Raw genomic sequence first — 26,216 nt, forward strand, 5'->3', positions numbered from 1 at the left:
GGTATACCTGCATTTCCCTACTTCAGGACTCCAGTACTAAGTGACTTCTGCACTTGGTTTCATTGCATCAATGTCTGTGTTCCAGATATTTAAAAATTTATCAGGGAATTTTTCCATAGATATCATCTGATAATTGAGAATTGTGTAAAGAAAACAAAATTTGAGACATTCTGCTTTGCTTTGATATTTGCTTTAATATTTACATGAAAAAATAGGTTCAAAATAATAATAAAAGAAATCCAATACTGTAGTCCAAAGTTGTGACCCTGTAAAGACAAATTCCATGAGATGTGGCTACAAAAACTCAGTAACAGGTTTCTGTTATTTGAATAGAGCAAGTTGGTGTGTAAGTTTAATTTTAAAATAAGTATGTATCCTCTACTTGAATGTTAGTTTATTCAGCAACAAAAGAAGAGAGCTCTCAGGTGTGAAGCTGAATACAGCTGTACATTGTAATCACTTTGGTAAAAAAAATTTCTGGTTTGAACACAAGACCTCCATTAGCATTGTGTTTTGAGCTCTTTTATTGACAAGAGATATGAAATGACAGTTGTCTATTTGAGAAATCTTATCATAGCTGCCACCTGTTTTCATGAAGCTGACATGCTAAGGTTAATGAAAAGTAGTTTCTACTTGAGAATTTGAAGAATGTGAATGGATTCACCAACAAGATTTTTAAAGTGCTAAAAAGATGTTTTTTTCATAAACATGTTTTTTAAAATTTCTGGTTGTGTTACAAAATTCTGCTTATACCAGTCTTTGTGTAATTCATTTGCTACTTTGTTTTTATCATCTTTGTCTTTCTGACAGGTTGTCAATTGGCTTGAAGGACCTGGATCAGAACAGCTAAGAACCCAGTGGGGAATAGGAGATTCCATTAGAGCTTCACAAGCTTTGCAACAGAAGCATGAAGAGATTGAGAGTCAGCACAGTGTGAGATTTCCCATACCCTTTTCAAGTATCAAAATAATTCTAAATACATGTAGTCATGAGCAATGTATTTTGGTTATGAGTATCTAGGAATTTTTCACAGTGCATGATGTTCTGAGTTACAGAGGAAACTACCTGAGCAGTTATAGAGCTAATATGGTCATATTATATCTATTTGCATTTTTTTTTCCATTGTAGAAAAATGCAGATTTCTATTTGTGATTTTTCTTGGGTTTAGTATGTTCCAGCAGTTCTTAAATTTTCATGTAGAGTAGAAGGAATAAATTTACTTTTTCCTCTCTGCCAAAATGTCTGACAAGTCCTGCACTTCTCAGGTGAATAACTTCATGTTTTTGTCTCTATTAGACTACACTTAGCAGTAGCTGAAACTGACTTAAGACTTTCATTGATCAAGATTTTAGACATACTTTATGGTCGTAATGAAATCATGGGGATGCTGTTTTATAACTACACTAACTTGATGCCTTTGCTTCTAATTTTGAATACTTCCTAAGCTTCAGTAGAATTTTGTCTTTCCATCAGATGATTATCTATAATTAGGTTATGAATATTCAGTGCTCCCAAAGGGAGTTTTGCTCACAGTGCTGTTCACCTTTTCTGACTTTCTTTGATGTAGACACTGGCAATTCTGTCCACTTTTCCCAAGTTCTGTTTGCAGTAATGGCAATGAAAATAGTCACTGGGTTATCATTTTTTGGATGTAATTTAAGAGGAAAAAAAAAAAACCCCAAACCTTTAGTCTGAGAAGCACAGCACCCTAGACAACTCTAGTTGTACTGACTCCACCTTCAGTGAGGATGGTTTCCTTGCTGGACGCAGCAGTGTAGGTGTCTGAGTTAGGTTAAGTAAATCCCATCTCCTCTCCCTTGTCATTGCTTCAAGCTCTTCAAGCACTGTGGAAATCAGTACCTTCTGAAGGGTGAAATATCCTGCAGTTGAAAACCTAATTAGAAAGGGGAAAAAAAACGCACAAACACCCTGGACTACCTACTTTTCGACAAAAATTAATTTTAGTGTCTTTAAGTTATATTGATATTTCAGACTGGAAAGAGAAAACAAGACTGAACATACTTTGTTTTCACTTGCATATCTGTAACAGAGCTGTGATTTAGCTGGGGCTAAATGCAGTCCTTGAAATCATTGAAATCCCACTGAAGTTTGCAGGCTGCCCTACAGTGAGCTGAAGCACTGGCAGCATGGAACACAGCTTGGTTCTCAGGTGCTGGCAGGAGTTTGCAGAAATAACAGTCTGAAAAAATATTTTCTTTTACATCAAAAGAAGTAATTGGCAGAGCACTGCCCTACCTTACATTTAGATGCCCGTTCAGAGATTAAAACCATTTTTTCTCAACAGTGCTAGAAAAATGCGCTTTCCCTTTTCCTTTGATTTTTAGTGTATGCTTCCTTTTTCATTGTTTTCCTGGCTTTTCTCTCCTAATAATTGAATTGACAGTTTGTATGCTTGCTTTCTTTCATCACCTTCTGTTTAATGTTGGTTAGAGTATTTTGAAGAGACTTGCAAAAATGTTGGATTTGTTTTGAAGATATTTTTTTACTTCAGTTTACTCTGAAGTGACAAAAATAATTTCCACAGGGTGCGTTTTTGTTTGGGTTTTTTTTGTGGGGAGAGGGTGGTTGGATTTTGGGGCAGTTTTAATTTTCTGCAAGTTTTATTCATGAGCAATACACTGGAACTGCAGTTTTTGAGCAGGTCTTTGCTCCATGGGTTTGAGCTGTCACATACAACTGTGCCCAAGTTCTCCCATGCAAAAAATGAGAAATGCACTTTTTATACCTGGTTTGCTGGTATCTTAATTTTACTGATAGCTTGAGCAAAATAAATTCCTGCAACTCTTACTTTATGCTAAAAATAAAAACTGAAAAAAAACCCCAAAATTCCTAAACATATTAATATAATTTTTTTTACTCCTCATATTATAGTTTTTATGTCACGTTTAGCTGGATTTGTATGTTCAATGTCAAAGAGCTGGTTTTTGTGAACTGATTGTGCTGAATCTGTTTATCTACAGTACACATGTCACAATGGAAGATGTTTTCACATTATGTCATCATAGTTGCCCCTTTTGGGACTGATGAGAAATTTATTCTGCACTTGAATTTTTGACTGATTGCTAATTTAACTTTCTCATAGCTTTCTCTTTGTTCCCCTCCTTGCTCTTTTCATACTCTTTTTTTTCTGTGAGCAGATGGTAGAGGCAGGTCTGGGAGAAAAGAAAAAAAATTCAGAAAATGGATATTTATACTCCGTTTTGCATGATTTGTAAATAAATGATGCAAAAGCTGAAGACATAATTTACAAAATTCTAAACATCCCAATAGGAGCGAGACAAGAATACAAATTAAATCAAATATAGTAGGCCAATAGATGGTGCTGTTCCATAGAAATGCATAGGACACTTCAAGGTCAAAATTAGAGCTGTTGAGCAAACACATTTTGCTTTACAGGCATCTCAGTCATGCAAGATGTGAATGTGATCTGGATGTATCAAGCTGTTTTTAAATCTCACCAAATTGTTAAATATTTGAACTATTTTCCTCTGCAAATACACCAACAGGACAACATAACTAAATCTTATGTATGTATTCAGTGATCAAGCCATGTGAAAAACAAATCTACAAATTTGAATTAAGTAGTATAAAGCTTTCCTTAAATAAGTAACAAGGATCGTTTTGAAGTTTCTGTGCCTGGATTCTCTTTTGTTCAGAAGACAGAGATTACTGCTGTCAGTAGATAGTATTCTCAGATAGAGAATACTGCTGTCAACAGCAATATTTTTCCAAAATTTGTAAGGAAGTTATTGCTAGTTTCAGTCATGTCACTGAAAGTAACAGCTGGATAGTCCTGTGAACAGATTTTTATAGTAGCTGGTCACTTGGAAAAAAAATGATCTTTTGTTTTAGTAGACCAGTACAGACATTTAAGCACTAGAAATTTGTTTTAAAATGGTGAAATTCCACTTTGGTGGAAGTTTATGGTGGGACTAGGAGCCACACATTGAACTCTTCCCATCTTTCTGCGCTAAGTTTTTTGTACTACAATGTGTGTATTAACATCTACTAAGCACTTTATTGGGAGTTGATTTGAAATCAGGAATATTTTTTCCTTCTCTGTGAGATAGTGCAGTCTGTAATAAGCTCCTCTTTCAATCTGATTATTTATTAGCCTCCAGTTGGATGTGTATACCATTCAAGGGCAATAAAATTATATTTGGCATTTTTAATTCTTTATCTTCTTGTGTTTCTAGGAGTGGTTTGCTGTTTATGTTGAGCTTAATCAGCAGATAGCAGCTCTTCTAAATGCAGGGGATGAGGAGGACCTTGTGGAATTGAAAGCATTGCAGCAACAGCTGAGTGATGTGTGTTACAGGCAGGCCAGTCAGCTGGAATTCAGGCAGAACCTATTACAAGCAGCACTTGAATTCCACAGTGTTGCCCAGGATGTGAGTGTTTCTTTTTAATTTTCTTTAAGGCACTGTCAATAAATTCGTGCATTAGTATTGTAAATGTTGACTACATTGGAAAAATACTCAGGGAGATGAGGGGGAATATCATGTCACTTGGAAAATTCTTTAAGTCATCATATACTGTAATTGAAACACTGAGAAAACTGGCTCCCCCTTGTTTTGGGAGGGAAGTACTTTGTAATATGTCTTACATTTCAGTAGAATTTGAAATAAAAGGGTTGCTATTTGAAAAGTTACTTTTTTTCCCCTCTTTTTTATTTAGAGGCTTATGCATTAATTGAACTGGAATTTGATGTACTTTTCTTTTTGTAAAATGGCGTGTTCATTTCCTATGTTTTTCTTAAAAAACAAGTAGAATCTTGGCTTCTACTGTCCCACCATCTAGGGATGTGTGCTCTTGGATTTCTACAAGGCAGATGGGTCATTTATCTTGGCTTTCATTTCCTCTAGCTCCAAAGAGAAATTTGAAAATGATAAATTTCCAAACATTTAGAATGTTTTAGAACCAACCATCTGAAGCTCAAACTTCTTTTTAAATATTAGCATTTATGTTCTTACATTTTAGTTGTCTCAGCAATTGGATGGTTTACTCGGAATGTTGTGTGTGGATGTAGCACCAGCAGATGGAGCATCAATTCAACAAACATTGAAACTACTGGAAGAGAAATTAAAAAGTGTTGGTAAGCAAGATATTTCTGCATTTCAGACACACACATTCTAGTAAGTGCATTACAGGGGGAAGAAAGAGTAATCCCTTTTTAAAAAATCACCAAAAAAGCAGGGGGAAAAGATCTTATGACTTCTGGACTTCTGATTCCTCACTATGTAATGTTCCACTGAGTTACTTTGGACTGGCTTTTGTCTGGGGAAGTGATCTGGAACTGTTCTCTTTTGAAGATGTTTTACATCCAATATATATATTTGTTATATGCCGTTATCATGCATTTCATCTGTAAACAAACTTCTTTCTCCCATTAATCTTCTTTAATGGTTTAGGATTATAATGCTTAGATGATCTTTTTGTCTCCAGAATTCACACCTTGATGATTAAGGTTTTATCCCCTCACTTTTGGAATGCTTGTACTGGGTATTTTGCAGTAACTTTGAATGTATATGTTAATAAATGGCATGTTGAAGGTTGTGACACTGTCAAGCGCATGGAATTATTTCAGTTGGAAGGGGTCTACAGTGATCAGCTTGTTCATTAAGTGTGGGAGAAAGAGCTGCAAAGAAAAATAATTTATGGCAGAAGTAGGTATGATTGGAATAAAGCAGTTTGATGCATAAATGAGATATTCCTTCAGGAAAACAGATAGTAAAGCTGCCAAATAAGAGATGTAACAGCAGATCCCAAGGGTTGACAAATTTCAGTGTAGAAAATTGTATCAGCCATATCAGATGTATTATAAAGTAGTAACTTGTGCCAGCAGTGGAAGAACACTTAGGTTACAACTGCTTAGCAGGGATAAATATTTTAGGAATTATCTAACTGTGTGGATGAAAGACACTAATTAGCTATGTATATGCTGAAAAGCTGACATGCTGTCAACTTCTGTTCCTTTTCTTGTTATCTGCTAGGTCATAAAATAGCAAAGCCTTAGTTCTTTGTTAATACAGACAAATGCTCACTCAAACGAGAGTTGGACAGGGTGGTGAAGGACATAGTAATGTCCTTGTCATTTTCCAGGTTCCAGTCTTGATCTGTGTGTGATTCTCTTTTCTCCAGTGAGGAGAAAACCCACCGAAATTCTGAGTGATCGCTGACCTATTTTTTTTCTCATTCTCCTATTAGACTTAGGTTTGCAAGGCTTGCGTGAGAAAGGTCAAAGTCTTCTTGATCAGATATCTAACCAGGCATCATGGGCCTATGGGAAGGATGTGACCATTGAAAACAAAGAAAATGTGGACCATATCCAAGGAGTGATGGAAGATATGCAGCTAAGAAAACAAAGGTAAGAACAACAATTCGAGTCATTAAGATTTTTGTGTGTTAGCAAGTCACTTTTTATACCATTTAATTTGTTGTAAAGAGCCCATTTTGTTTTATGTTCATGAAAGGGATGTATTACAACTGTAATTTATATTCATAGTATATTTGAATGGGACAGAAACTTCCCTGACTAATCTGTTATAGTGTATTCCTAAAAACAAGCACCTTTTCTATTTTGGTACTGGATGGACTACTTGAATGCTTTCCTGTCCTTGTAAATGTCAGAAATTTTACATTCCTTTTATATGGAATTATGAAAATATGCAAGAGGTGTCCTTTACATGTTAGCAGTTTGAGATGGGAGTATAATGTAATTACAATTGTGGTGATGGGTATAAAATTATGTATTAAACAGCCTTGCTTGTCCTCTTTATCACAAGCTCTGTCCTTTGAGTATGGTATTTTCATTTCTGAAGATAGGAAGACAAATAAGGTGGTATTGGAGGGTACAAAATGGAGGCTCAGATTTCAAAAGAGCAGATGATGGCATACAGGACCATACAGTCATCCCAGGACATGGGGTTTGAATTTTAGGAAACCATATAGAGTGAGGGATGAGGTTGGGAAAAGTGTTGGAGGGAGTTGAATTTATAAGAAGGGTGGATTTTGCCATCATCCTCTTCCTCCAAAATTTGATTATTTGTACTTAAATATGTAGTAGTACTGGATTGTTTTGTAGTACTGCCTTTTTTTCTACTGAACAGTGTGAAAGCATTAAAAGCTATTGCCAGTAATACTGCTGGAAGCCCTGAGACCATGTAATACTGTCCATAGAAATGGCCTGGTGTTCAAGGGCATTGGCTGAGCAAAGAGGTGCCTCTAGGCAACAGCAAGCTCTAGTGAGCATCAAATTGCCCGTTTTACAAATTAATTCCACTATTCTTAAATTGTTTTCTTAGGGAGCTTAGTGTAAGGAGCTATGTGTTTTGGTAGAGCTTAGAGAAAATACTGTTTTAAGTCTGCCCTCTAGATCCTATTAATTTAAGCAATACTTGTGTTTAGAGGGCAAGCTGCAAAAAGCTACAGAGGACGTGTCACTGTGCAGTAAAATGGCAGTTGGAATTTCATATGAGAAAAGAGATGTGCATGGGAGAAGGGGAGACTTTGTATACACAGTAATGAATTCTGAATCAGCTGTGAACTCAAAGATAAACATTGGAAAACTTGAAGAAATTGCTTTAGTGTTCAAATACACAGAGAAAAGCAAGTAGAATGCCAAGAATTATTAGGAAAGGAATAAAAAACTGAAAGAAGGATGTCATTGTGTCAGTGTATAGATTGGTAGTCGATTTCTGCTTGTGTTACACAATTCTGCTCTGTATTCTCAGAAGGGTTATAGAATTGTAGGAAGTCATTTAGAGGACTAAAACATCAATAGTATTTGCAGACAAAGGTATGAAGCAGCTTTCAGATTGTGAATGATTAAACAAGGTTATTTAGCCTGGATGAGAAACAAAAAAGTGAAAGGACCAAGGATCTCTCAGTAGCATGTAATAGTATTTTTTGCTATTTAATTTTGTTTTCCAACTTCTGTTGAATGTTTCTTGTTGTTTACATACACATGGTGTAATGTTTATTTTTAGGGGCATTTTGCTGCTTTATGTATGATTTTGGAACCTATAAACTGTTTTCCTGCATTATTAGAGCAGATGATGTCCTTTCTGTAAGCATTGCAAGACATGTAACAAAGCGCAGCATGCTAACAAACTGTTCTTTGGAAGAGCTTATGTTTGTAACCAATTTGGAAAGGATCATGCACACAGTCTTTTGCATTTGCTTATAAAGCCAACTGTTGTTGACATTAGTAATTCCATTTGCACTGAACAGGAGCGTGAGTCTTGCTGTCTACTTTGTAGGCTCTAAATTGAAGTGGAAAGCTTTCTGCTAGATGTATTAGCTTAGGTCTCATTGTGGAAAGAGAAGGATTTTCAACACTTCTATTGGAATTCTGGAGAAAGAACTGCAAACTGTGCTCAACTCAGAACAAGATAATTAGGGTCAGTTTTTATATCAATTAGATTTTGAAATGCTTCCTGACTAGTAAAGCAAAGGACAACATCATATAAGGGTGCAGATATTACCATCTCTAATGAGCTAAAAAGAAAAATGGAAAAATGTATTATCTTTTAATCAGCCTCATTGTATTCATTAAGAAACATTGCCCCCAACAAACAGTACAGTTCAGAATTATGCCAAGTTGAAGCCCACTTTCATCTGAATTCTAATAGGATGAAGTCTGTGTTAGTCTCTGTTTTGCAGAGCTTACCAGTGCAGCAAGGTAAGGAACCTGGGATGTTCCTGCAAGACCTTGCAGCTGTCTCTGGTGTTACTGCCTCAAGCTTAGCCATATCAGGAATCTTGAGGATCATGTTTTTGGTGACTTGGAGTGCTCAGTTCTACTTATTGCAACTTTCTCATTGTTTGTGGCATGAGGTGGTTTTGCCAAGCTAAGCAGCTTTGATCACCTTTTCATGAATGCTTGTATCTTAATGTTTCTCACTTGAAAACATTGTTGTCAATGTCAGAGTGTTTTGTGTCTGCTGTACATGTGTTGATGAATCTTTGTGTGCTGCTGTTTAAGGTGTGAGGATATGGTGGATGTGCGGAGACTGAAGATGCTTCAGATGGTGCAGTTATTTAAATGTGAAGAAGATGCTGCTCAGGTATGGAAATACCTCTAGAATTTCATCATTCTGATATTTGTAGTCCACTGGGTTGATTTATGGGGGCTGGTAGTTTTACAGTACTTTTTTTGCAACTTTCAAATGTAGTTTTATTTAGGGAATATGTACAGTGAAAATAAAGGCTATAGCAGTGTCTGCAAATAGTATATTTGGGGATTGCATGCATGATCTACCAGCTTGTGACAGCTCATTTAACTTTTTTCTGTATCAAAAGTATATGCTAGTACTGAAGTAATGCCACCCTTCTGGTTTAATTTCTTTTTAACGTATTAGTTTTTGTTCTTTTGGCTTGTTTTTAAGGCAGTAGAATGGTTAAGTGAACTGTTGGATGCTCTGCTGAAGACACACATCCGACTGGGAGATGATGCTCAAGAAACAAAAGTTTTACTAGAGAAACATCGAAAATTTGTTGATGTTGCACAGGTGAAATGTGTTATTTTTTTCTAGCAATATGTGGTTTGTGCAGTTTCACATCCTCTCCTAAACAGAATCAATATCTCTATAGGCAGTCATTGAACAGCTGTCACTGGTCTTACTGGTTTCCCTCAGTGCCTGAGTGAAGAAATTGATTGCTGAAGTTGGTGATGGGCCTAATGAGATGTTGCAGTTCCATCCAGAGCAGCAATGCTGCAGGTCACTACCTTAGTTAACCTTCACATAGGCAATGCAAACAACCAAACAAAGTTCACTGGCTTTTGTGAAAGATATATCTCAAACAGTCTTTAAAATTACATTTGACAAGCTGGGTCAAAGCACCTGGTCAGATGTTTTGTCAGTCGTTTGCTGCTTTTAGGAGTGTCTAAATTTGACTTGTTAATTAACAGATGTGATGCTTTCTAATTCCACCTGCTGCACTGGAGTTTCCTCTTTTGATGAATAAGAGTTGATGGCCGGAGGATCATTTGCTGTTACAGTGATTGCCTCAGGGCACCTTGGATGCTGGCTGACCATAGACATGGTGTCAGTAAAATCAGGGAGACAGTCCTCCCAGCAGTGGATATCAAGTATCCCTTGGAAGATCCAAACAACTATTCAGAATTCTTGGGAAGCTCTCTTCCTTTGCCAGCGTGAACACTAGGCAGCAGTGGATATTGGATTTTTTTTTTTTTTAAAGAGTTAAAGCACTTTTGGTCATTACAATTTTATTCTTACTTTTTCCAGTAGACCAGATTAGTTCAATGTACTTTGTGAACCTAAATTGTGGAGTTTCCATAAACTTGCCTGCTGTTGTTGCTTTAAGATGCTGTTTCATTGCCAGGTAAAGTGCAGGGTTTTTACATGACTTACTCTCCCATCCCCTCCAATTTTTAGAGTACTTACGATTACGGGAGACAGCTACTGCAGGCAACAGTGGTCCTGTGCCAGTCCTTGAGATGCACTTCAAGGTCCTCAGGGGACACACTTCCCAGACTGAACAGAGTGTGGAAACAGTTTACAGTGACTTCTGAAGAAAGAGTGCACCGGTTGGAAACAGCTGTCACATTTCATTCAACTGCTGAAAAGGTGAGTGTTGTGTTTTATTAAGAAGAAAAATTTCTTACCTGAGTTCAGGCAAACAAAATGTAAGAAAATATGAAGTTGCCAGTGTGTACATTTACCCTTTCTAATTTTTTTTTAAATGGCAGAAAGAAGAATTTACATATATTTTTCCAACCATTTACTTCAGTACTTAATGTAATAATTTTTCATATACCTGTACTGGTATAGGGCCCCCTTAACAAAAAGGAGAACATCACTCTTCAAATGAGAACTGTGATATTGATGATAAAGCATTTCTTTATGTCTTTTAGACTGTAATTCTTAAAAGCCAGGAACGCTTCTTTGTACAAGGTATGATACAAACCTATCAGGTTGTTTAAGTTTTTTGCAGAGTTAAAGGTCTATTGCCCTTTAAGCTGTTTGGATATTGTATGGGCTTCCAAAAATTCTCACAAACTGTAAATGAAGGCAGCTCCTTCTACTTTAATTTCCACACATGCTGTCTTGCTCCATCTTGTATTTTGCACCTGGTGGGGTTTGAAATGCCTTCTTCCTGAACACACTCTGCCTTCGTATGGTTTTCAGACAACCAAATATCTCACTGCTGCACCCAGTCAAGTGATGCAAGAAACACACTGGAGGACGAGAAGTCAGCAACAATGTGATGAGGATTAGTAGCTGAAGGGGGAAAATGTTGAGAGCTTTCAAATGCTTGAACTTGAGACAATGTCCTTTAATGTAGGTCATGAGGGATAGGACCTTTTTGTCCACACCTGCTTTTTAGGGTGAAGCAGTGTATTTTAAAAAATCAGTTTAGAGTATGTATCTCAAATATTGATAATAAAATTGCATGTAACTGGAAAAAAAAGCAAATCTTGCACATGGTAAAATAAATTCGTTTTGTCATTAAAAGAGAGCATGGGTTCAGAGTTGATTAATTTGCTCCTTGGTTTTATTCATTTCTTGTTTTTATTAGTGGAAAATACTTTGAATTGGCAGGCATTGGGAGTTGGTGGAGGTTCACGAAAGCAGAAATAGATCATCTGTGCTTCCAGAGGTTTACCTGATACCAAATTAAATTTCAGTGGTTCATAAACTCTTAGAAGAGTAGAATCTCTCAATCCATATTATGAGCATTCTTTCATTATTGCAGTAGTTAATTGCTGGCTTTAGGGAATCTTAAGATTAAAGAAAAGTAAATTAATATCTGACAAAACAATGCTCTTGTTCAAAAACCTAATTCTCCTTTCACTATTGGACATACATTAATGAGTCTGTGTGGAAAATAGACTGTTAATATCCATGCTGCTTGGGAAAAAAGTAAGAAGTGGCAAAGCGAGAAGTGGAAGAAAAGAGTACTGAGTACTGGTATTGAGTTACAATCCCATCTGGAAAGACTTGTGTTTAGATTTTTTTTAGTCCTACCTGTTCTGTGCCAGATGTAGTTTTTAGTTTTGAAACCTTTTGTAAGCAGTCTTCATTGACCCTGGTGTTTCCATTTTAAATTGCTGTCTTGTATGTTTAATGGTGTTGGTCACTATTTTTATGCGTTTCATATTTGTTGCAAGAATATTGTCAAGGAAGACTACTTTTTATTCCCTCCTAGAAGTAATGTAAAACATTCTAATACAAAGCACTGGTAGCCCTGAACATTCTTCTTAAATAACTTTAATCAGTATTTTCTTTTCTTGAATTATATGTGTCAGTTGATCTCATGTAAATGTGGCAGTGGAAATGCCAAAAGAACATCCACTCTTCCAGTTAAAAAACTACATGTGATCCCTTGTGTACTTTATTCTGTATTTTCTTACTTTTATTGAACAGATTTTGCAGGAATGTCCAGACCAGCCAGAAGCTTTTCATGAAATGGAACAATTTGATGAAATTGAAGCAGTTGGGAAATCACTGTTGGACAGACTAACAGTGCCTGTAGTTTATCCTGATGGGTATGTAGAATGGTTTCTGATGCCTTTGGTAAAGTTGTATCATAGTCTCACGCGCAGAAGAATCCTGGAGGCTTATTGCTGAAACAGAAAAGTGAGCACATTGTTTTTATAAAATTTGAAATAGGACCTGTCTGCTTTCTATGAAAAAATGGGAAGGAATTTTTAATGAGTACTAATGCACTGCCTTTTCAAAGTAGTGACTTTTTCACACTGAATGATTATTAGATTTATGCAGTTTTTACACCAGCACAGTATGCAGAAGTAACAGAAGAATGACCAGTCCCAGTCTCTTCTCCCTGAAAAAAGATACCAGATGAGAATTACAGGATTTCTCTTTCTTTATTTGCAATTCTATCTATCTAAGCCAGTATATTGAAGATAAATTTATATTTTATTTATTTGGTAAGCAAAACAGTACTTTCCTTGAGAATTATTCATATTAGCTTTAAATTGGTAGCTCTCTTGAGCTACAAAGGCAAATTGAATTTGGAATCTCAGCCATAATAAAACTCAGTTATCTGTGTTTAATAATGTCTGTTGTTATGCTGAGCTTGTAGTTAATTTCTACATGAGTTACAGCCAAGCTATGGAGCAGTCTCTGGTGTGTAGGATGCCACACCATAATGAAAAAGGCCTGAAAAAAGTACATTGAATTAGAGGCTGAAGCCTTATGAGATAACATCAGGCAACTGTGTTAAGCATTACCTGAAGTCTACCTGAAAAACACAGTTGCAGGAAGCTGGTCATGAAAATTTATTGTCATCATATGTCCAAAATGCCATATTCCAAATACCCCACCTTCTGCAGGGTAGATCCTTCAATACAGAGTGCTAATCATGAAGATGGGCCCAGGCCTGAATTAGTAGTGATTTCCACTGTTCTTTCAATAGTGTGTTTGAAAATAGTGGAGGATTTTGTAGCTGTAGAAAAAAACCCAAAACAAAACAAACAAAAAACTGACCCAAAACCAGATCGAGAAGTGTTTGTTGAAGTATTGTTGTATAACTTCTGTATCGCAGATTCTAGTGATCTGGTAAAAGTAACAACTGTTCAATCCTGAACATTATTTCCCCTCTGGAATTTCAGTAGAGTTTTGCATATCCCCCTTCACAAAAATGGTATGGAAGTTGTCCTGGATATCAGGACCCCCTGCTCATCATCCTGATATTCTGATTTTGAAGTGTTTGGCATATAGTTTGAAAAGGGTTTGCTGATTATTAGAAATAGTTTGAGATTTAAGAACATACAAAATGTCATAAATGATTGGGGGGCATTTTCATCAGCCTGTTCACCTCCTCAGACTTTTGCCGGTATCTTTTTGGAAACTCAGGTTCCCTCTCCTGCCCATGGCTTCTGCACTGTATGAGGAAATGCTGTGATCCATGTGCAGTTATGCAGTCTGACCAGTTACCTCCTCAAACAAGTGTATTCCTGCACAGAGTATCTTTTTCTGTCCAGTTTTGCCTGTCTGAAAGTCCTCTGTCTTACTGCCATTTCCAGAGTGTACAGCTTCTCTGCTTTGTAACTAGATTTAATACCTGTTCTTCTGAAACACATATTCTGTTCAAACCCTCCCTTTGCTGACAGCTTGGTTAGTGGCTTCCCTAACATTTCAGCTGCTCTTTTTTGTATTTGAATTACATAGCCGTGTCTTCCTTTCAGTTTGAGAGGTAGATGGCATAATTTGACAGCATGTGGTTGACTTAACATGTGAAGAGTCCTTTAATAATGCAGCAATTCTAAAAACTCAGAATTCCTGTATAGACAGGTATCACAGATTGTCACAGCATGCAAAATTGTCAGATGGACTTGCGGGAGAGCCAGAGAGGGGTGGTAATAAAGAGAGTTGGGAAGCATCTAGTTGTGCTTCTAGAATAGTGCTTTGCTGTTCAAATCACAGAATGGTTTGGGTTGGAAGGGACATCTAAAATAAACCAGTTCCAATCCCCCTGCCAAGGGCAGGGACACCTTTCACTAGACCAGCAGTGTCTCAATACCCTCAAACTTCTGTTGAGAGTGTGTTTTGGATATGAAAGGCTCATTGAGTATTTGTAACAATTTCATTAAAATTTGCTGTTAAGTCTTCATGACTAAGTCTCCAAAGCTTTTAAAGGTGGTTTTTAAATGACAAGAGGGAAAAGTTGCTATTTTTCCCATCAGTTTTGTGTTTTCTACTTCAATTAACAGGTGTATTCATGTACTGACTTACTACTGATAATTTATTGTGGTTTGGGTTTTTTCTAGGTCTGAGCAGTACTTTGGGAGCCCAAGTGATATGGCTTCTGCAGCAGAACACATCAGGGAGAAGATGAAGTTAGTTAGCCTGAAAAAGCAGCAGCTGAGACAACCAGAAGCCACTACCCCAGAGAGCTAATACTGACCTTGTCTATGAATTCATAACAGGACTTCAGTTTGTAATCCAGCATGTTGTTTGCATATTACAGAATTTGGTATAATATATTAAAATGCATTTCACAGCTGTTACGAGTCTCATCTTTTTTTCAAAGTAAATGTTCTCAGCATCTTAATACTGTACATCTATCAAGCCATAATTATTTAACATGCTATGAAACCATAGACTCCAAGTATCTTATGAAAAGGAACTGTAAACTTTGCACTGAAATTTGCTGTAAAGCTTTACCTGACCTGTCAGCTGCTTCTTAGTTAGACAGCTGATGCAAGCTTTGAGTGGTGCTAATTAAAGTGTTAGAAGTTCCATATTATGAAACTCTAGTTCTTTGCTTCCCCCATGCCCAGGTGATGTAGTAATTTTAGACTGTGAGGAAAGTACCTGCAGTGTAGACTGTGGTAACCCTGTAATTTTAATTTGAAATACTTAAAAAAAAATCATTTTTATTGTGCCAGTATGCACCCTGCCCATCAGATCTTTGATATATCAAATTCATTAAACAGATGTTTTCCTATTTGTATTGATAATGTATTAAAAGCTGTTTGTGCTTAATAAAAATCATCTTTTTAAAATCTAAGATAAATTTGTTCTGGTCTGTATTTTCAAATATTGTTTATATTACATTTTTATGATAAGTGGTAGTAAAAATAATTGCTCCCCTGATATGTTTAGAAAATTTGTATATTTTTTCTTATGAAATACATTGTAGCTATAAGAGAACTGCTCTTGAACTGTTACTGATGGGTGCAAAAGTCCTGGCTATTTTATTCTTTCTTCCTGGTAGCAGTACTTGCACAAAAGTAAGATAGTATTTGCGTAAGTCAGTGTTATATTAATCATAGTTTTGTTCCTTTGTAAGACTAGCACATGTCTCCTGTGCTTTATTTCTAAATCCTTTGTTTCCTTTCGATGGAGAATCCTGAATAATGTGAATATATCCCTGTTGGTACCTTTGTGGTTAAAGGTTTTTGTGTAATGAAAGAGAAATTAACATGAGGTTCATAACTTCAAACCTTGAGATTAGTAATTAAATGAAATTTATTCAGAGAAGGGAATTGGATTGAAACCAAATCATCTGTGTGCATGGCTTGGTTAACTTCTTAATCTTCAGGATGCAATCTGGATACATCAATTGTTGTATTTTTAGAAGAGAGTGTGGGATCTGACCATTTTAGAGTATTCTGTGTGGAAAAAAAACAACTGTACATCTGAGAACTCTGTTATCTCGCTATACTTTGCTCACAGTCAAAATAATGCTCTCTTCCTACAGGCATTGCTATTACTCTCCAGGTTTTCCTGATGGATGTGTCTTCAAATACTATATTTAGATTTTTTTCTTAGTTTTAAGCATTTTCTCCAGAGGAAAGCGATGTTTCAAATCAAGCCATTTATTAAGAAACTGTAATTCCGAATTACCGGCTTTCTGTAAATTCAATGATAAAGGTACTTTTCCTCTTAAAGGTTTTGGCAAAGGAAATACCATTTTTTTTTCATGCACTTAATGCAGTGTTTAGATATTACATTAATATTAGTTTAAAAGTAACTGAATTTTTACAGACCTTATTTATAAAAAGACTTTTTTGATATAATCTTTTCAAATTTAATTTAGTTGTTTAATTGCATTTGAGAAAGCTGATGTTATTACAGCTAATATTTGGAGGGTATAAATTCATTTAGAAAGAACCAAACCATTAAAAGTATGCATATATTTAATATAAGGTGCAAACACATAAGTAAATTAATATAGTTACAAATAAGCACTGTGTCTCCAGTTCTGCAGCATTTGTAAATTGAATCTGCTTATGGTAAATTATGGTCTGCAGTATAAAATCTCATTAAAATGTTAGAGTAAGCAAGTATTACAAACACTTTAAATTATTTTCTGGTTTTTATTTTATTTTGGGTTTTTTAATTTTATTTTATTTTTTCACTATATTTAGAGGTTCCATACTGTATGCAAACAAGGGCAGTATCAGAAGCTCTTCACTCATTCCTGTGACAGCTGCATGCACAACTTGGAACTGATGACTGCTCACCCCAGTAACCCTGATGTTAATTTTGGCTCAGTGTATGTAGTCCAATCTTGATGCTGCTCTTATCTGTCCTTTGACATTCCTAGGGGCCACTGGATCCTGACTTTGACCCCATTGACTCTAATTGAGTCTCCAACACAGCATCTTGGGCTGTGCCAGCTTTTGCTCTGCCTTTCTGCTCTCTTCCTCTGGAATTCCTTGTCTTTAGGCAAATCAGGTGTCTGGCAAAGGGCTGTTTACCACACTTTGCCATTTGCCTATTTTCTATGTATCAGGAATGAGGGCAGGTAGTTTTCTAAGTTGTGTTGCATGAGAGTCTGACAGATATTTCAAAGCTTATGAACTCTGAGACTTCCTAGCTTACTGAAACAATGGAATAAATGTTTTCTGTTAATACTGCTTTAGAATGTAACTGATTGAGAGAGGGATTTTTGTACTGATCTGTACTCTTATGCAGTCCTCTCTGGTTGTACTTGGTGCTGAACCTTTAATAGCCCACAAAGTCAATGAGATACAGACTTACTGAAAAGCAAAAAACCCTCTGCTCAAGTAATCCGTTGTTACTTGTCTCTGCATTTACTACTGCAAAAAGAAAGGTGGCTCTACTTGTAGCTCTTCCTCTGCCTTTTTTTTTGGTTGCAAAAATAATTCAAACAATGAAATTCCAAAAGATGCAATTATGTTTCATATTTTTTAAACAGAGATCACGCGCAGTGGAGGGTACGGTGCTGCAAGGTGTGAGATGAGGAGATACTCACAGAAAGGGAAGGATTGACTGTAAGATTGTAATTCTCATGCCCCTCAGTACATTACAACTAATGACTCGTTCATGGTAATGAAATGAGCGCTGAGATTTTCTGTGCTCCTGTTAGCCAAATTTGGAAGTATTTGAAATGTTTCAAAATATGATAAATATTTTGTTACTCTTGCTGGTAACGCAATCCTGAGTGTGCTTTTTGTGACAGTGAATGGAAAGGTGATCAACTTGGTAAGTGCCATCCCTTTTTCCTAGGGCACAGACTGACAAAATAAATTGCACAGACTGACAGCCATAGAAAATGCTTATACCTACAAGCTCTTTTATTGCAAAATGTGTGTGCACTGTTGTATTAGTGTCCATAAAAATGTTTGGTGCTGTTCTCCATTTAACTTTTTATTGTGTTTAGTAGGATTAGTGGGGTTACATTTTTCTTGGAAAAGAAATAGACTTGGACCATGGGCTTCTATAGCTTTGTGTGAGTGACTGACTCAGGGTTCAAATAAAGCCAGTCTGGAGGTGCAGCAGTGGGTGGAGAAGGGCTGTGTGCAGAGCGGGATCATATAGCACTTCTTGTTCCATCGTGCAGGCCAGGGATATCAGTGCCAGCTGACAAAAAGATGAGGGGAACATTATTTTTTCCATCACAGAAAAAAATAAAAGTGTCAGTAGGTCACGCTCACAAAGTGAGGTTGTCATGGGCTTTCTGCAACAGTAATGACATGTAATGGTGTTGTAATAGCCTCTAGTTTCCTGAATTCTTTTTACAGGATAATTGTAATTTGTTTAAGGAGATTATTAAGAAGGAGAAAGAAGGAAAGCTTTCTTGGAGCTACAGATGAAATTCTCTAATAGCTCTGAAGCTAAAATGGTGAGAAATGGATGAAAGCAAAGATTTGGTGATACCTAACTTGTGAAGGATTGATTTAGTATCTCTACAGATTCTTGTATGGGTAAAAAGGGAGATGGGACTGTAAAAATGCTAGGTTGTTAGATTTCTGTTCTAGTTTTAAAGAATATCTAGTTAAAAAAAAAAGATTGAAACATATAGAATAAAAATCCATACATATGTAATAGCTGCAAAAGCACCTGCATGTGAGCTGCAGAGCCACAAACTGTTTGAGTATCTGGAACTTGCATAACATGGTTCCAACTAATTAATTCATTCATTATCTCTTTGGAGAGGTATCATCTTTTCCAGGTTTGTGGAGAACTGATACACTTTAAAATAAGATAAAAAGGCAAATAGTCAAGCAGTTACTCTTTGTGGTTCCTTCCACAGTCACTGTGAGTCTCAGTGGATTGAATTTTCTGTAGTGTGCCATTTCCACAATTTCCTGGTGTGCAATAGTACAGGTAATTGCAGAGTTCCTGCTGCAAAATCAAGATCAGATGTTAGGAAAATATTATGTGATATCATTTTTAAGTTATTGATTTCCACAGGCATCCCACTTTTGTTTCCTTCAGTTAAATAGTGACTGATGCCTGTCAAGACTGCATCTTCATTGAAAATTCTATTAAAAATCTAATTGCATACCTTCTGCAATGCTATGGACTCAGGGAGTACTTCAAGATATTTTTCATCTAGGTTTACTGTGTGAACATACAGGTAAGACTAAATAACCACAGAAAAAGGAGATGGATTTCACACTTCTATTGGGTCCCTTTACACAGATCTCCCAAACACATGGTATTTTAGGACCATTTTTCTGTGATTCCAAGTTTAATTTGGAACATGAAAGTGAATCACTGAAGCAATTTGTGAGAATACTTGTCTGATTCTGTGAAATTGGAAGACAACATATCACATATCAAAGATATTCATCAAAATAGATGCTTATGTGACTGTAAAATTGCAGTTATGTTGATACAAGAATGAATAGAAACAGGATATATTACAAGGCTTTTAGTATATTTAAAGCACAAATTAAACACTTCAGCTCAAAATAGCAAGGAAAATTAATGTAACAGCCTTCTCTTTTCCTGTCTGTTGACTTTAGTTTACATGGGTCTCTATTACAGCAAAAGTTATGAGAATATAACACAGAGACAAAAGGAAGGCTGAGTCAGGAGATAAATACCCCTTGTGAAAAAAATGCTTTCTTAAAATTTCATGTGTGCTGAGTAAATATATTGGAAAACATTACAAAGGAAAGTGAAAATCCCCATTTTAATTTAAGTTCAATGAAAAAAGTTCAGCTAACTTTCCAGATACTAGTGATATTTACAGTTTATAGGGCAAAGTGCAGGGCTAACATTTCTGACTTTTGAATCATGAAGAAAAGCAAAGGAAACTTTATTTGGTATCATTTTGGGATTTTGAAAGAAGGTTAAGTGAAATCAATTGGTTGTGTTAGCAAAAGTTGTGCAGATAATTTACATTTTTTTTAATGCAGATAAACCACAGTTTTTAAAATAATAATGCAGTTTCATTGGCAGTTTAATGACAACACTGAAACATCAAATGTGCTGTGATTACTGAGTGCCAAGGAGAAACTATGTTTTTGTGCACAGGTAACTAACAGACAAAATGTGTTTCAAAGTAATTGTGTTGAAAAGCTTAATTTAAAATTATTATGCATTTTTATTTATCATTCTACAGTGTTAAATAGATATTTTTTACATATTAGGAAGCCTTTTAACTTTTCCACCAGCAGGTAGCTGATAATTGCTATCAGACACCACTGATGCAAGTTCCTGTTGGGAAACCTCATAATGCACATTGGATTTGTGTGTAAAGGGGGGGAATGCTGCGAGCTGTGTAAAATACCCTATTGATTTGCCAAGCTCATACATCTGTGCTTAAAATGTTTGAGTGGACCTAATGTAACCACCCCTACTTTCTAACACTCAAAATGTAAAACTCTGTGTTTGAGAAGGCAGATTTAGCCCCAGATTGTGTGTCAAACTCCCATAGCAAAACATGCCACTGGCTCTTCATGGCCCAGGTGACTGCATCCTTTGCACATCCTGCTAAACGTGGTGTCCACCACTACTCTTGGCTCTCCTGAGGATCCCAGTGGTACAAATCCCAGTCTTGTGCTGTCTGTTCTGCTAGAATGCTGTCACTGTCAGAAGACAACATGCATTAGGTGGGTTTAGAAATAGTGAAAAAAGCTTTCATGGTGGCTGTAGGTCCCAGAACACACACAGCAAAATGCTTGGGCAGCTGTGTAGATGTGTATTGGAATAAGGCTGGGACAGCTCTTGGTAGAACAGCCCTGAGACTTCAGTGACATCCTGAAAATTGCTGACTCTATTTGAATGGATATAAATGTTTATACGTTGGGCCTTAAAAGCTTTGAGCTGTTTCCTAGAGTTTATACCAAATGCTCATTCTAATAATCTATAAATTATGAAAATAAAGTGGAGAGGAAAGCTTATCTTTAAGCTAAGGCTTTAAGAACAGACTTTTGGAAGAGCTGAAAGAAAACTTGTAACTTGAGACATTCTTTATCAGAATGAAACATGAATACCTATCAGAACCCAGATTTTAATTTGCTAGTGTTCTCCATTTTGGCAGGAGCAGTCAATGTGATAATTTCAGAGGTGCAATTTTCAGGCATGGTTCACAATGTCATGCTTGGTTTGCCGTGAATGAGTTTCCGTCTCAATTTTGGGCTTTCTGTTTCCCATGTTCATTTTCCTAGAGTGAGTTGCAGATGCTGGGTGACAACATATTTCCAGTGTCATTGCTGAATTTCCAGGCATGCCAGGATTGCTCATGATTCCTGTGCCTCGCAGGATAAGAGGCTGCAGAGTTCCAGTGGGCTGTTGAGCTGCAGTAGAATGCTTCTCTCTGTGCCAGGATTTCTCTGTGATAAGTGTCTTTTAACATTCCATTCTCCCCTTAAGGTTTTTAGGATACTAGGAAAGAGAGTAGCTTCATGGTGCCTCAGCCATTTTCACAGGCAAGCCTTAGAGCATGGTCACTTGATATTTAATATGATATTGTGATACGAGTCTGACTTTCAGAGACTTGGGAACAAGCCATATCTAAACTGGTACCAAGAGCAGCCTGTTCTTTTTCTCAACCTTTGTATCCAGCTCTGTGTGCCTCTATTGGATGTACATAACTGCAAGCTGGGCTCAGCAGGGTGGGGATTGTGCAATGTATTCAACACATTTGAGTGCCACTCCACGTATCAGTGGTGATGATGTGAATGTGATGCTCACTGTCTGCTTTATATCACTCAGTGCCTCTCAGAGCATGGCCTTCCTCCTCTCCTCCTCCCCAGGACTAGTGTATCCAAAGGAACACAGTAATTTGTGACATGTAAGCCAGGGTTAATATTAGTGCTTTGCTAGAAATGGCATCAAAAGGCTGCAGTGAGCTGCACGTTCAATGAGCCTTGCTGGATTTTATTTCCACTCGTCGCATGTGGCCAATTTGTTAGGTAGCTGCTGTTTGCAGGCATCATTTCATGGTGCATTGCCTCTGCAGAACCAGCCACACATGAAAAAGCCAGGGCAGTTGTTCCTGCAGGTGGTGGAAATGTGAACTAATTGAGTGATTTTGTATTTACTGTTAGCTGTTACCTCCTTTCTAGGTATTGCTTTGTCTTCTGGATTTTATCAGAGGTATGTCCATGTGTCTATACCACTAAACTCTTATTCAGCAGCAATTTCATCAGACTTTGCAAGTGATCCAGCAGATATTTAAAGAGTTTCTTCATTGTTTTCCAAAGAAGGGTTTACTTTTGGGATGAAAGTGTTGGTACTGCCAGTGTGTGTTGGGAGGGGGTGGCAGCTGCATCCCCTACTTCACAGTGTTGCTAGAAAGGAAACCCCATCAATATTAAGGAGTAGCAAGATGTTATAGTCATGAAAATTTTGTACACACATGGAGGATATAAAAAGCTCAGCTGAAATAATTTTCATCTTAGAATACTAAGATGATGGGGGTTTTCCCTATATATAATAGTGAGACCTGAAGAGCAGTAGCAAGCAAAAAAAGAAAGGTGGGAAAACCATTTGATGAATAGTGTGTTTCACATACAGTGAAAATATTTATAAAAATCTTTTGGTTTCAATAGGTGGCCTTTAATGTTTTGGAAGATCAAGCTCATCCTTTGAAGTCAGTTAATCAAACACCCTGCAAAAAGAAGGAATATTCACACAGTGAGAACTAACATAGAGAAAGGAGTTTAGTTACAGGATAATTATCAAATATCAGAACGAGTGGACAAAAAAAAAAGATACAAAAAAAAGCCCATCAAGTACTCTTGCATGGTATTTTTATCCTGAGAAAACTGAAAGTAAGGTTCTGAAACATGGTTACTGCAGATCCTGCTGCATTGACAAGGGATGACTTACAGTACATCATCTGTCTCTGCTTCTGAAGAGACTTGCATGTAATGAAAATAAGATAGAGGACTCCTCAAAAGTGTCTGTTAATTTAGGCTAGATTCTAAGTATTCTAAGTAAGGACACAATTTGGACCTTACCTGAAAGGGACAGGCAGGATCTGGTATGTGATCCATGTTTGAGGTATCAAGGTCTGGAAGAGGGCAATGTGTGACCAGAACATATAGAGGAACCCTCAGCAGTGTCAACCTTCAAGTAGCAGATATACAGGATGGACTTATCTTTAAAAAAAAAATAAAGCTATTTATAACCCCACTGATAAATTACTTTTTTGAAAAGAATTCTAAAGCCTCATGATTTTCTAACACCTAAAATTCAGCTGCCCTGCTGAATATTTCTATTCTGGATAAATATCAGAGGTGTGAAGTAATGTTCTATTACAAGTGTGTCTGGGAAGCATATTTGTGTACATGTTCTAAATTTAGCCTTCTGAAAGTTGCATAACTCAACTTTTCCGAACAATAGCAACAATATGGCTTTTGTGTTTTGGTGTGATATGCATGATTGTATCTATTTAATTAGTCCCCTGTTAACTGAATGGCTTATACTGATCTTTTTGCATCTGCTGGCTGATTGTGTTTCACAGGTCTGAACAGAGAGTTTCCACTCTTAAAAGATGGCTCTAAAAACCCAATTATACTGCTTGAAATCTGAACAGTCTGTAAGATTTTTAACTGACATTTTCATTTCGCAAGTTTAGTACATGCATCTGTATTTATGTATAAACAATGAAAAAATTAAACTGAAATAGTCTTTTAATACAGCTGAAATGGAAATGCAAGTTAAACACAGAAAATTGAGACATGGGGCCAAAGTGCTCCGGAGTTACCTTATTAGTGGTAGTTTGTAGCTGCTCTGAGAGTTCAATGTAGATTACCAATCTGTATCTTAATCTTCCTTCTTTACAGAGAGAAAGAGTAGCCTGTCTCACATCTATATTTGGTGCAGAGTGCATACTCCGCTGTGCTAACACACCACATCAGGAAGGAATTTCAAATGCTCCCAAGGAATTCAGTAACAAAAGTCCTGTTGGCTTTCCTTACATGCATGGGCAAGGGAACATAGTAATCCTGTGTAATAAACTCTTCTCTTGCCGCTGCTGCTGCTGCTGGAGCCTCAAACACCGACTAATGAACCCTCTAATGTCTCTTCACCCTCCTCACAGAGCTGAATACCCCGGGCCACCGTCTCTGTTGACAACCTTTCAGCTGGGCTGACTTGTGCCTGTGCCACCTGTGAGCTGCTAAAACGGCTTCACTTTTGCATTCACCAGGGTAGAGCTCCATAGGCTGTGCAGCATTTGTTTTGGACAACACCCAGTGAGACAGAAATGTTGAGCTTCTCCAGGGGTGCTGATGGGGTAAGTCTGTTCTCTGGATGATTCTGTGGAAACTGGAGAGCCTCACTGCCATTTCTGCAGTGAACTTCACCCGGAACATGAGAGAGAATAAGACATTATCCCTTTGCAATTCACACCTGTGAAGTGTTTTCTGTTTTGATTTTTCCTCTTTTACTCCATTCAAAATTGAAATTTTTCACTGTCTATATTTTGCTACTATAGGTACACTTCAACAGTCATCAAGTCACTTCTTTCTTATGTCTTTTCTCTAGCTATCACTTTGAGGAAAGGTGTAAATCCAACTTGCAGTTTTTATTGTCTTTGACAGCAAAATCAAATTAAACTTGCTTAAAAATATGATAGAAAGTAACTAACATCTTCCAATTAGAAGAAATCTGTTCAAACAGCTTGACTTTGAGGTACAGGTGTTAATCACTCAGAGCTGTCAGTGGCTTCAGATTTATTGCAGGGGCCCGTGTTCCCCTCTCTTTCTCTTCCTTTCCTCAAAGTACTTTTTATCCTCTTCTAGTTTATTGTTGTATGAAACCACTTCAAGGTTATCTGCAAGTAAAGAATCTGAAGAATTTTCTTTTTCATGGAGTTAGTTTTAACAAGGAAAGAAACTTCTTTCTGAGGGCACTAATGTGTTAATCCATTCTCAGAATAAGAAATTTGTTTTGCTGCAGGGGTTCTTAAGTGGAGAATCCAACACCTTAGTTTCTTATGCTGCCCATCTTGAATCATGTGCTAAGATAACAAGATATTAAGAAAGTAGAATGGATGAGTGCATTACTGCCAAACTTATTATTATTAGTTGTTGTTGTTCTTGTTATTATTATTTCTGTATTTCCTAAAACAGGGCAGTTATACCCTCTTCCAGAATTCAAGTCTAATGCATAAAAATGTAAGCAGTCCCTATGTGCTGCATACCTCTTAATCTTGTATATAAGACTAGTAAACAACTGGAAAACAATTTTTAAAATAACAAATGCTAGAAAGAATGGTGTTTGTTTATATAACATTTAGAATCTGGAGTTCTAAATTTAAAGGTTATATGAGCTTTCTTAAAATTAATGTGGAGGCTGAAGTGACATTTAATCCTAGTTAAATTTGCTGGATTTTTCTATCATTCAATAAATAATAGAGATTTAGGTACTATTTTTTTTTTACAGGTTCTAGGTACAAATAGTATGTATACTTTGTGGAAATCCTCTAAGATCCATAAAGAAGGATACAGGCAAGACAAAGTTTCAGGATCAAAGAGCAGGACTTGATAAATTGATGACCAGTGGACTGAAATGTTTCAGCTGTCATTGCTCTCCATGTCTGTTTACTGTATGGGTTTTTTTAAATGTTGTTGTCCTTGGAAGCAAACAAATAGTGATTTTTGCTCTTACCATTGCACTGAATTAGCAGTGTTAAGGTGTTTTCTGGTTTCTAAATCTCTGATACACTGCTGGTTTTAGTTAGCAGTCTTGCTTTATTTCACAGAGATGTTCAGTGTCACAGGGATAACTTTCCTATTTGGCAGTTTCTCTGCTTTGTATGATGGCGCTTTTTGGCTAGCTTTTTCTTTTCATGCTGATTTCTTAGTGTGGTATGAAGTGTATTTGGGACAGGTGATGGAGGAAAAGGAGTAGAAAGGTTTTTGTTAGGGGCGATGCACAGGAAGAATGGGAATAGAATATAATTCTATTGCAAGAACAAGAATATAATTCTTCACTATACTTTGATGTTTTAAAATAAAATTAATCTGGAACTCTTGTTTCTGGAAC

The 26,216-nt window shown here is 36.7% G+C and overlaps 1 protein-coding gene across 4 annotated transcripts in view; it reads left to right on the forward strand.

Annotated features, from left to right (window-relative positions):
• Window positions 1-15,518, forward strand: part of SESTD1 (SEC14 and spectrin domain containing 1) — a 50,709-nt gene extending 35,191 nt beyond the window's left edge. For all 4 annotated transcript variants that reach the window (XM_058027657.1, XM_058027659.1, XM_058027660.1 and 1 more), the window contains 9 exons: window positions 811-933; window positions 4,218-4,412; window positions 5,002-5,116; window positions 6,229-6,388; window positions 9,008-9,089; window positions 9,411-9,533; window positions 10,422-10,613; window positions 12,414-12,535; window positions 14,780-15,518. In XM_058027657.1, the coding sequence (XP_057883640.1) occupies window positions 811-933; window positions 4,218-4,412; window positions 5,002-5,116; window positions 6,229-6,388; window positions 9,008-9,089; window positions 9,411-9,533; window positions 10,422-10,613; window positions 12,414-12,535; window positions 14,780-14,909 (1,242 nt within the window). In that variant the 3' untranslated portion in view covers window positions 14,910-15,518. The remainder of the gene's footprint in view (window positions 1-810; window positions 934-4,217; window positions 4,413-5,001; window positions 5,117-6,228; window positions 6,389-9,007; window positions 9,090-9,410; window positions 9,534-10,421; window positions 10,614-12,413; window positions 12,536-14,779) is intronic.
• Window positions 15,519-26,216: the final 10,698 nt, after the last annotated feature.

Source organism: Melospiza georgiana, chromosome 7 (genome assembly GCF_028018845.1).
Source record: "Melospiza georgiana isolate bMelGeo1 chromosome 7, bMelGeo1.pri, whole genome shotgun sequence".
NCBI classification, from domain to species: domain Eukaryota; kingdom Metazoa; phylum Chordata; class Aves; order Passeriformes; family Passerellidae; genus Melospiza; species Melospiza georgiana.